The sequence below is a fragment of the Camponotus vicinus genome, unplaced genomic scaffold, assembly GCF_025532165.1.
Source record: "Camponotus vicinus isolate PSW18456_S1 unplaced genomic scaffold, iyCamVici1.0 SCAF_8, whole genome shotgun sequence".
NCBI classification, from domain to species: Eukaryota; Metazoa; Arthropoda; class Insecta; order Hymenoptera; family Formicidae; genus Camponotus; species Camponotus vicinus.
Window position 1 is genome coordinate 11,331,811 of NW_028141980.1, and position 12,894 is coordinate 11,344,704.

Consider the following 12,894-nt stretch of genomic DNA (forward strand, 5'->3'; position numbering starts at 1 on the left):
ACGTACTTGCTCTGATTCATTTAATTCTTCTCTATTCCATTCCATCGAAATTATTTTAACGCTGATAACGCTCGAATATTTGCCGTCTTTTGTCAATTTCTACAAGTGTAATACTTTTTAACAAGTAGATTACAACAATCGAGATATTTCCAATATCTCGATCGACATACGCATACATTGTAAGAGTAATTATCGATTCGAAATATTCCTAATCGATCAAAGAATAAAAAATAAAATGATTTCGACACGTCATTTTGCTGTTTTGCGACATGCCGTGGGCCTCGCGAATCACGTTAATAAAATCGTGAATGTGAATTATGCGTCAAATTATTGCAAGATCGACGAGAGTATTTTCGGATTGATCAATGAACAGAGAGAGGTTAGTAGAGATCTTTTATGCCTTCATCGCGTGCTGTGTCATTTCATCGCGATGCGATCGCTGAACGAATTTATATATTTGTATAATATGCGTGTGTGTGTGTATATAAAAAACGCAATAAAAATGTCATATTATTCTCTTTGTAATTTATCGGTTTCTATATCGCAATCAACATGTTGATATTTATATTTTTGTGATTGACCTTATCAGCCAAAGATTCTTCGTTTTCGGATGCATTCCGTTTGACGCTATTTTCGTTTCGAAGCATTTTCTGGACCAATTAAGATGTGCTCCATTTGACGCTTTTTTTCGCTTCAAAGTGTCTGATGGACCAATCAGAGTGAAAAATCTTATGCTTCAAAGCGAAAATAACGTCAAGCGGAACGCACTTATAACTGTCAGTTTGTTATCAACGCGTCTTCTCGTCGAAGACACTTGCGGCATGACATGTGTTTTCTTTTTATTTCAATTAAGGAAGATTGATGAAATTTGTCTTATATTCTTATATGTAAATTATATTCACACAAGACATAACATCTATTAATTTATCGAGGTATAAAACTTTTTTATTAATTTAATAATTTTATGGATAATAATTAAAAATTGTGTATATGATTGTATGTATGATTGCGTACTATTTAAAATATTATTTTTTCTTTTCATTAAACACCTCATTCTTCCTTTTTCCTGATTTACATTCGAAAATTTTCATATTGTTAAATGTATTTAATAATCGTCATTTTTTTTTCAGCTTCGCTCACTTGCTTTCAATTTCGCGCAGAAGGAATTGGCGCCTAAAGCCGCCGAGATTGACAAGAAAAATAATTTCGATGAATTGAGGGTAAGAAAAAAAAAACTCTTGTAAATCTAAATAAATCTCAAATTACAAACGCGCGCAAATTAAATTTTATAAAGTCGAATCTTTCTCTATTATTTTAATTATAAAATGATAAAATGAATATAGGCATTCTGGAGAGAATTGGGAAAATTGGGATTCTTGGGCATCACGGCGAAACCGGAGTACGGCGGTACAGGTGGCACATATCTCGATCACGTAATTATCCTGGAAGAATTGAGTAGGGCATCGGGCGCTATCGCACTCAGTTATGGCGCGCATTCGAATCTCTGTGTTAATCAAATCCACAGAAACGGCACCGAGGAACAGAAACACAAATACTTGCCTAAGGTAAAACTTCGATATACAGCGTGTGTATATGCATCTGACGTATAATATCTTAAAAAATAAGTTTTATATAAAAAAATATTTCGGATATTCTAGTAATATAAAAGTTCCGCAAAAATATAATTATAATTAATAAAAAAATTTTATAAAAATTAATACAAATAAAAGCTCTATCGAGAAGTGTGTGTAATCTCTATCTATAAAATCAAATTCGCGTCGATTTAGCAAATTCGCTCATGTAAAATGGTCAATAATTTAAATATATCATTGATATATTCATATTATATTTGTGTGGTATATTTGTATTATTAATTCGTGAATTTTCCGTGAATTTTTTTTCCAGTTGTGCAGCGGTGAGCACATTGGTGCGCTGGCGATGTCGGAACCGGGTCACGGATCTGATGTGACCTCTATGAAATTACGAGCTGAAAAAAAAAATGATTATTACATACTGAACGGTAATAAGTTTTGGATTACGAATGGCCCGGACGCGGACATCTTGGTCGTCTACGCGAGAACTAATCCGAACGCGGACAAACCGCAATATGGTATCACCGCCTTTATCGTCGAGAGTGCTACAGAAGGATTTAGTACAGCGCAAAAGTTGGACAAGCTAGGAATGCGCGGTTCCAATACATGCGAATTAATTTTCGAAGATTGTAAAATTCCGGGTAAGTAGATATTCGAACAAAAAATGAATATAGGTATTTTTATAGATTTTATATATATAGTGTTATATTATGTTATCGATTATCGTTGTCAAAATTACAGCGGCCAACGTTCTAGGAGAAGTTAATAAGGGCGTTTACGTGCTCCTCAGTGGATTAGATTTGGAACGATTAGTATTGGCCGCTGGACCTTTAGGGTAAGTGCTTAAAAAATAATGAAAGATATGATACAAAATTTAGCTTGAAAATCTACTTCTTGTTTTTTTCCACGAGTATTTATGCTTCGTATATTAAGATATGTAGACTTTAAAATGATTATTGGATGTATTTTTTATATTATCGATAAAATAAGAATTACATTTTTTTAATATTTGATATACATATATTGTATACATATATAATATATAGATATATAATGTGTACGGATATGCATATTTCATAAAAAAATATGACAGATTTTAGGAATTTTTTATTACAAACTTCGCGTTTTGAAACTATTAATAGATTGAAACTATTAATAGATAAATGTTTACTTTTATTTCGATCATAAACAAGTGTTTATCAGAAAATATGCAATAAGAATGCAACTTCTAGACTTCACCAAGCTTCTTGCGACATCGCTTTTGAATATGCTCATTCAAGAAAACAATTTAATCAATATCTCGCGCAATTTCAATTGATACAGGTAAGATTATATACACTACCTTTGCTGAAATAATTATTACGATTTTAATTAATATTATCTGACGCCATAATCACACTTTAGGCGAAGATTGCGGACATGTATATGACTTTAACTGCGAGCAGGAGTTATCTGTATTCTGTTGCGAGATCTTGCGACGCTGGTCATACAAATCGTAAAGATTGCGCCGCAGTATTGTTATTTTGTACCGAGAATGCTGTGAAAGCAACAATGAACGGCATGCAGATACTTGGTAAATAATTTATCAAACAATTACACGTAAATAATTTATCAAACAATTAAACATAAAAAGAACAGTAAAAGCTATGAGATTAAATTTTGTACTAAATAAATAGAAATTTTTCAATATTTAATCAACGAAGTTTAGTTAGGTCTATATATTTACCTATTTTTTTTACTTACTTGACAGGCGGTAATGGATACATCAATGATTATGTGACGGGGAGATTATTACGAGACGCAAAGCTTTACGACGTTGGCGCGGGTACCAATGAAATACGACGATTGGTCATCAGCCGTGCAATCACTCAGGAATACTTGTAACACAAAGAAATCTGCATTCCGTATCGATCTGGAGTTTATAATCATTTATGGATAGGTATAGATCTTTCAATGGTGATATATATTTATAAATCTCTAAAAAACTGATAAGCACTCTAAAGATAGACAATAAATAAAAATGCTACCGCATTTCAAGCAATACCGAATTGTTCACGCAATATTCACATTCATACATTATGCGGACAACTCGAGCTATTCATAGTGATTATAACAATCCTTTTGGATATTTTTCTAAAATAGATATACTATAATTTTTGTACGCGTTTACACTATTATTATATATTTACACTATTATTTTCTATCTACATTATATTTTATATTTTAATATTTTTTTCTATGTTATAATAAAAATAAATATGGATATGTTGTATATATCAATAATTGCTACGAACACATGATACGAAATTATTATCTCAGAGATCTTTTTTATTTCCGCGGTACATAATTAGCCGGTGATTCATAATGAATTGTCGCTAATTGCCAATGTCGTACATTTCGGCGATATGTCTTAATGATTGTATAAATTAAGATAAAGTGAGTCACTAGAACGAAGACCATGATTAACTAACCTTTCGCGCTATAGGTTGCTAATTTAAGTCGTATAACGCGTATACGCGCCTTCTCTTCTCTTTTCCTCTCTCATTCTTTCTTTCTTTCTCCCATCTCCGGATCTAGTCTTCGTTAATCACAGCCAAATTAATTACATCGGATCGGTCTGCACAGGGGAGAAGTTTCTCACCGTCCGTGAACGTCGCACGGCGGAAGAGAAGCGCGAGTGTCTCATCAGGAATAAGCGAGGAAAAGGCAACAGGATAGGATAGACAGGTTTTAGCGAATCGAGGATGGCTCTTAAGTTCTCCATAGGCCACTTTTACGAGACCTATGTGAGTACGATTCGGAGAAAGCCGTTCCTTTCCTCTCCTTGCCTCTCAATTTTCTTATTTACATATCACAGTTCGATTATACATCTGTCTTTAAGGTCTTCGTTATCTTCATTAATTTCTAATAACAGGTTTTCTTCGACTTTTGCGAGAAATTTAATGAAATGTTTAATTAAAGCTACTTTTCATTGAATGATAAAATTATTTAATAATTTATCATATGTTTAATTAAGTAATTTCGATGATAGTCGAATGAATTCTGAAGAATAAAGTGATCTTAGCAAATTAAACTTTTTGAAAATATAATTATTTATATTTAAAATATAATTAATATAAATAATTATATTTTCAAAAAGTATAATATAATTAATTAGATATATCAAATTAGATATATTAGAAAATATAATTAATTAGATTTTATAATCTAATTATCTCTAATCTTTTTTTATTAACTTTAAAGAAAATATTTATTTGTTTAATACTGAAAATTAGCAAATAATAATATATAGATATATAGGTAATGATAAAACACCAAATGTGTCGAAGAATCTATCGAAATTTAGAGTACGATATGAAACATATCTCTCTTGTACTTTTCTTCTCTTTCTCTCTTTCTATTTCATATATGTTTATCCCATTTACGGATTGCTTATGAAACATTGTATCGAAACATGTGTTGAATTGCAACGTATGATTTGTCATGAAAATTTGTATTCTGTCTTCTCTCCCTGATGTTTACGGTTCATTATTTCATACGCATATGAATTCTCTTATCTTATATCATATTTCCGCAAATTGTTAAACTAAATATGATATAATATCGTGCGATTGCGTGTATTACATATTTTTGAAGAATTAAAGCTATATTTTCTATTTTATAATTTTTCTTTTAACTCAACAAGTTAGTTATTCATAAACCACTTCATTTAGAAAATCCCAGATGAGTTGAGTAAGCTAATTGTTAAAAATCACAAGAGAAAATCTTCAATCCCAATATTTTTGAAAAAAATTTTCGATTGAAAAATTTATCTTTTGTTAATTTAAGTCTCTTCACTTTTATCTCTCAAAGATTATAAGAGATTGACATTCCCAGAAAACAGGAAAATAAAAAAACAGAATTTCTTCAATAATTCAGATTCTTTTTCTATATCTTCAAGGATTCCTCTCGTGATGTCCTTCGTGAATAGCCGAGTGGTATTGCGTCTCTCTCCCAAAAGTCTCAAGACTGTAATGCATTTACGCACGCACGCACGACGCATACGACGGTTGCCAAAGAAATGAGTGCAAGTCGAACCACCAGAACAATACATTGGCGCAATATGCCAATTCGAAATGGGGCCAGAATAGCGAAGAGACAGAAGGAAAGAGAGAGACTAACGGTGGTCTCTGTTTTAGAGTTAGGCAACTAGGCTCCTTCTCTCTCTCTTTATCTATCTTTTCTTCTCTCACGGCTCAGGGCTCTGTCAAAGTCGGCATATAGTCGGCAAGTGCTACAGCTGCAGCTACTATCTCAGTAGTGAAGCAGAGAGCGACTACGATCCGGGAGACCTATCGTTCGCGCCGTTTCGCGCGACGTCTTATTTTCTCCTGTAAAAATCCTCTCTTTTGTGAGATTCTCTCTTCATTCTACTCACTTGGTGCATCTTGTGATTGATTGATTGATTGATTAGGTGCTTGTTGTGCTGGTTGTGGTTGTTGTTATTAGTGGTGGTGGATTAACTGAACGAATCTAGAGCATGACGAGAAAGCACACAGTGATTGTAAAGCTCAAGAGATCCGGCACAGGCAGGCCTTGGGGCATAAGGATCGCAGGAGGCACCGATCTAAACACGCCGATCGTAGTCACCCGCGTGAGTCTTCTTCTCGATTTAATTCCAATTTTTTTCTTGTTTTTCATTAAATTTCAGATGAAATTAATAGCTAAAATATGAAATGCATTAACCTGTAAGTGTACTCCAATATTGAATTTAGGCTTATTCTGACTCCAAGATATAAAATGATTGTGATCTTTTAAAGAAATAATAACAACAGTAATAAAAACAGTAATAAAAGAGGAAGATACGATAAATTTGAAGAAAACAATAAAAAATAATACATTTTTAATCAAAAAAGTGAATTATAATCTACAATAAATCTTATAATCTATCAATTATATTATCGTCTATTATAATATAATTATTATCATATATAATTATTATTGTCACTCGACAATTGATTAATATACTAATTATAATTGATTAATATATTAATAACAGTCAAGAAATATATAAAAATTATATAATTTTATTTGATGTTTATAATTTACTTGCAATGATATTCAAAAGGTATTTTTAACGCAAGGTAAATATTCTAAACCGTGTTTACCGGATTACAATATAGAGTCACGAATCAACGTGCGTTGATAAAAAAATATATATTATATATTTTCTTTGTCATTTTTTTTATATTATCCGGAAAATTTGATAATATGCCGAGCGATGGGATTTATTTATTTTCGAATAATGATTTTTATTCGATAGAAAGATTTTTATCCAAAAGAACATTCGTCTTCCGTTAACGCGATTTCGTGTCGATGTCTACTTACTTGGCTTCGATTTCGCGTTGGCATTTCCAAACCGCTACCGAACAATAGATGAACGTAACACAATCCTGTGAACATTTGAAATAGAGAGAAGCAGTCGAGAAAGCTGCCAAAGAATTCTCAAATCAACGAGTCGATCTAGCGCCTGCTGACATTGATACACGACACTATGCATCAATGCATTCCGTTTACTCGCGCAAAACACGATCTAACGAGATGTAAAGTATTTTTTTATATATTTTGAGCAAGTATGTAACATTATATGTATGTAGCATAAAAATGAGAGATGTGTAACTACAACTCGTTTTTTAATTTTTAATTTTCGTACTTTTGTTTTATCTTTTATTTGTTTTTATTTTTCTGAAATAAACAATTAATTTGAGATATTATTTATCATAAAATAGAAATTTTCTTTCCTTTTAATATTATTTTATTCTTATTATTATTTAATTAACTTATTTTTAATTATTTGTCTTATTCTTATTAATATATTTAATCTTTTCCTTAAATTAAGCTTTACTCTATTCAGCCGAATTTCCTGGTGAATATTTTTTTTTTATGAATGCATCTATCGAATTTATCTCACTGTCAGCGAACGAAACAATAAAAATGTAATTTAAATAATTTTTTATTCAGTTATTATATTTATTCTGTCATGTTATTGTATTAAAACATAGGGAAATATCCTACAGTTTCCGAAAAGTAAATTTTTAAAATTTTTACATTTTTTGTCATGTATTTTCGATGCTTAAGATTTCTGTGTCTTTCTGATTTCTTAATAATTATATAGTAATTTTTGCAAATTATAATTGTATAATAATAATAATAATAATAATAATATTAATAATCGTTGTTGCTGACAATAATAATAATATTAATGATCGTTGTTGCTGATAATCGAATTAATATTTTTGTTTGTAGTCGGAGAACGAGGCGCTCCAGAGGGGTGATGTGATCAAGAAGATCGATGATTATGACACGCGCGACATGAGGCATGTAGACGCACAGAACCTTCTCCAAAACTCCGAAACCATAAAGCTAGTCGTCGAAAGGTCTGAGTCGCCGAGAGCCACGACATCATCACGTATTACCACCGACACTACCATCACTGCGTTACCATCACCATCCACAGTTTTCAAGTCGAACTTTGGCGACAGGGCTGCGGTCACTAGTCTGTCAGAATGCAATACTATCTCTATTATTACGCGTTTTTTTGATTGCCATCACAATGATATTCGTTGTTGCTGTCGCGTAATATCGCCACGCCGCTACGTAACGCCGCCGCTGATTAATTCGCTTCCTCAATTAATTAGTTTCTTTCTTCTCGCAAAGCACAATTGATATTTTCGGCCGTTACACACTGAAATATATTACTATCTTTCACATCAACGATCGCCTTTAATCCTTTCTATAGATAAGTAATATTTTCGAAACACTGGTTTTTTTAAACATAAATTTAAATATTTATTTACCCTCATACAACATTAATTCAGTTAATCATTAATTCAGACATTAATTCAGTTTTACACATAACATGAATTTCATATGTATATGTATGTACATCATAGATTCTGCTCTAGAATTTTCCTTTTTATATACGCTGAACTATGATCTCTAATTTTTTTCTTTTAAAAAGTTTCCTTCTGTATATTTAAAACTTTACTTGCTATTACACAAACCTACAGATTTATTTCTTTTATATTTTATCGAAATTATATATTTAATTGTGTATTTTATATCAAAATAATGTTTATTCATTTCTTTTATAATTGAAAGCGATCGTCGAAAAACTGCATAGCTTTTGTATTTTGCAATACGAATATATTATTTATTATACATTACTAATATCTTTCGTAATTCTTTTATATAGGTACAAACAGCAGAAGGAGTATCCCCAGGAATTACCGAAGAGCCCGATTCCACCGCCTTTAGTTGAGGAGTACGTATCGACACCCATATCGAGCCCCGAATACACTCTTCGCAGCACGATCATTTTGCCGCATGATCATCGCGACGAGATTCGCGAAGAGAGGACTCATTTGTCACAGGTATTTTAAACCACATTTTTTTCTTATACGAATAATTATTATTGAAATAACGAAAAAAATTCTCTCGTTCTCAAATGAAAATATAGAAATGATTATAAACTAGAAATGAGAATAATTAAATCTAAATCAAAATTCTTAATTTTACAAATAATTGCTTGTGTAGAATAAGATAAAAATGAGATATAATATCATTAAATTTTTAAAATGATGAAAGCTTTCTACACTTTAAACAAAATTTTGATTTTATTAAAAAACTTTCAATTTTCTATTATTTACTACTGAATTTGTTTAAATTGAGCTATAAACATGATATATCGATAATGTTCCAGAAATTATACACGATCAAGAAATGCATTTAGTCACTGAAACTAGATTGAAATCAAATTTCCGAGTATATGTAGACGGTGCAAATTCGCTAGAAAGTTCATTGATCCGCGTGAAGGAACAGTCGGCTTTGTTTCATCGTATAAATCAAAATCTAATCGTGATATTTATTTATTTCTTTATCGGATTGAAATAGTTTGGACGAAACGCGGCGTTGATATCGTCGAAAAACACATGTTTCAGACTAATTTTCCGTTTTTTTAAGCAATCGATCTAAACAAATATCCGGCAATATATTATTAAAAAATATTCAAACGTGAAAGTTACTCGTATTTAAAAGAACATAATTATTTTAAAGATTATTTTTAAATAAAGATTATGTATTATTGCATTATGTATCAACAGCCATCAATATTCGGCTGTCACTGACAATTTCATGCGAAATTATGCAAGCAGGCGCTAAAAGTAGATACTAAATATAGAAATTGTCCCGTCGTAATTCTTTGTCTATCACTAAAGTCATAAATGTCGTTTTCGTATTTATTTTTCAAAGTATTTAAGAGCGGCAAGAATGCCGTGAACAATTGCATAGATCAATATAATAAAATCATTTTTATACTCTATACTTCTATACTCTAGGGATATCTAAGAATATATCTTCTTTTTATTAAGTGATAATTCAGATATATAAATAAATATTTTGCACTTTTATGTATGTCATAAAATACGTACAGCTGTTTAGAGACACAAATTGTCATAAATAAGAAATAATATGTATTCCGATTTCTTAAGTTTTCATCGCGTCTGGCAAGCTTGAGTCTATTTCAAAATAATCCCTTTTACATTTTGAAATTCAATAACTCATCTTTAGATCATACTAATGGTATGATGTGACAGGTCATTTGTCGCGTTTAACTTGCTTGCTCCGAAACAGTTTATTTAAGTCGACGAAATTCTGACATACATCATTGCAGTAATCTATCTATCGCGTAATAGACATATAGAAATTTAATACAAAAAATCTTACGAGATAATATAGAAAATAAAATCATAATAATTGCGTGAAAAAAATAAAATTAAATAAATTTTCCGATTATTAACCGTATTAAAATATATAATATATATAACTAATTTTTTGCATTTATAATAAAATTATTTAAAAATTTTTTCTCTATATATAGTTTATATAGTTCCAATTTTTATAAAATCAAAGATTCTCATCAAGACAAATAATATTGCAAAGCATTTTGTACTTTACATTTTTACTTATCGTAATTAATATTTATCGAATAATTGATAAAGAAAGACAAGTGTTTATAGACGAATTTTGAGTAGCGATTTTAACAGCAATGGCAACGATTTGCAATGCGGCAATTTTGAGTCTAGATGTCGTTTGACGGAGTATTTCCTACTCGTTTCGCAAAAACGATACCGACGAGACTTCGGAAAGAGAAATCCTCTTCTTCGTGTTTATTACGCGACGTCGCTAATCGTGACCGCGTATTGCACTACTCGCCAGCTGCAACGACAGCAGCAACAGGATGTATTGCCATGGATAGTGCAAAACGGAGGTACGAAGGGGCTTTTATTCGTGGGAAGTCCGAAGTGTGAATATATTTTTGTTGGCCCGCCACGATGCCGGAAAGTACGTCGGTAGAGGCGGTTACCACACGCTATAAATATCGCTTTTGCATCGAAACCGCCTCTGCCTGCCCCGATCCGATATACATCCCGCGGATCCAGGACATCGTCTTCTCTCACCTCCTACATTCGCCCAGTGGCGGAGATAATCGTTATGGTTCTACATATGATAAAATTAATTAAATCTCTTCCTTTTCCGCAACACATTAGATAAAAAAATAATACATTAAAAATATTTAAATTGAAAATAGTCTACTCTTGAATTTTGCTCCTTTTTCAAGATGATATAAACTTAGATAATAAATCTTTCTCATATATAAAACAGATACATCTTTTAAAAATATTTAAATTTCAAAAAATTTAAGAATATTTTGGTCTTTTTAAAAATATCGCGAATGTCGAATGTCGGAAATCTTCTCCGATTGAACAAGAATACATAGTGTTTAAAATATTTCGTATGCACTTGTATGCATTTGTGTTTACTTATATGTACTTGTATATACATGAAACAGAGAAAGATTTACCAGTAAAACTTGGCAATTGAAATTTGTATATTTGAGCGACTCTCTTGTTAATCTCATCGCGAAATTTTGTTGCCAATAAAAACATTTCAAGCGATTATCTTGGAACAATAATCAATTTCTAGGAAACTTTAGAAACTATGAAAATGTATTATGCATTTTATTTATAAGTTTATCTTTTTCCCGTAAGAAAAAAAGAGACAAAAGAGAGTTCAACTTCGCGCTTTCGATGATTTATCTGGTTTCTTAATCAAATAATTCGATGATAATTGTCATTGAATGTGAAATGTCTGAAAGATATCCAAGTCGTGACAATCGAAAGACGAATTCCCAGGGTGAAGAATTCTAAATACATGAAGATGAAAGTAAGCGAGTGTGTCGAGAGAGGTCTTCGGGAAAGAGAGAGAGAGAAGAGTCGCGTGGAAAAGGCCAGAGTTAGTGCCGCCCGCGCTCGCGTCGAGCTAGTAGTGCTTAAGCGCGAATAATCACGCGAGAGTCGCGAGCGAGGGACGACGCGAGCGATATTACAAGAGCCGCGAAAGGGGTTGCCGCGCGCGAGAAAGGGTGACAACAGTTTCAAGGGAGAAGGAGAATTGCGAGAAAGTTCCCGCGGGACGCCTCTCGACGGGACGAGAAGATGCCCGCTTACACGACTGTCTATCGTTACAACATCGAGCACCATCCGAAGGAGGAGGAGGCGGCCGTTTACTGGGTACGAAAGAGGCGAGAGAAAAATGTCATTGGTTTATTATAAAGCTTATCACAAGAGAGGGCAAAAATTACAACGAAAACGCGTGCAGATGATCATGATCGCAAGACGAATCTTCCTTGCCCTTGAATGTGCAACCTCGAGAACGCAGCCAAAATGTTGCTCGCGGATTTTGTCGCGTGCGAGTGATGAATATCATATCGCAAAAGTCTCATTGTAGTAGCCAAAGAATATTACTAATTTTTTTATTTTTATAAAATAATTTTCTCCGACAGAATGTATCAAAGATAATATACGATTCACACATGTTGAATTTTAGAGTTTTAGAAAATTGTATTTACGTAATGTGTCAAGATTCAGAATTTCAGTTTCTGAAAAATTTCAGATTCATTCAATTTCTTTTGAATTTTTAGAATTTTTTTAGTTAATTTTCGATTGTTAATTACTCGATTAATTCAATACGTAAAATAATTGATATTATAGAAATAAAACTAATATAAAAAAATTATTTAGTTTTATTTATTTAATCGATAATATAAATTTTTGACACAGTAATATAAAAAGCTAAACAAATTATTAATATAATCTTATTTATAAAATTTATTTTTATATGTATAATTACAGTGTTTTAAACAATTTTCCTATTATTAATTGCTCTTTTTTTACTTTTATTTTATTAAATCGATTCTGTCATC

The 12,894-nt window shown here is 31.7% G+C and overlaps 1 protein-coding gene across 14 annotated transcripts in view; it reads left to right on the forward strand.

Annotated features, from left to right (window-relative positions):
• Positions 1–12,894, forward strand: part of Zasp66 (PDZ_signaling and DUF4749 domain-containing protein Zasp66) — a 22,683-nt gene continuing 9,789 nt past the window's right edge. For 2 of the 14 annotated variants that reach the window (XM_083106906.1, XM_083106905.1), the window contains exons 1-3: positions 5,269–6,225; positions 7,878–8,131; positions 8,827–9,004. In XM_083106906.1, coding sequence (XP_082963032.1) covers positions 6,112–6,225; positions 7,878–8,131; positions 8,827–9,004 — 546 coding nt within the window. In that variant the 5' untranslated portion in view covers positions 5,269–6,111. Of the gene's footprint in view, positions 380–1,130; positions 1,221–1,343; positions 1,566–1,905; positions 2,234–2,333; positions 2,428–2,824; positions 2,916–2,996; positions 3,166–3,342; positions 3,532–4,199; positions 4,379–5,268; positions 6,226–7,877; positions 8,132–8,826; positions 9,005–12,894 lie in introns of those variants that run through there. The other 12 variants (XR_014440158.1, XR_014440157.1, XM_083106897.1 and 9 more) reach the window with 12 other exon arrangements.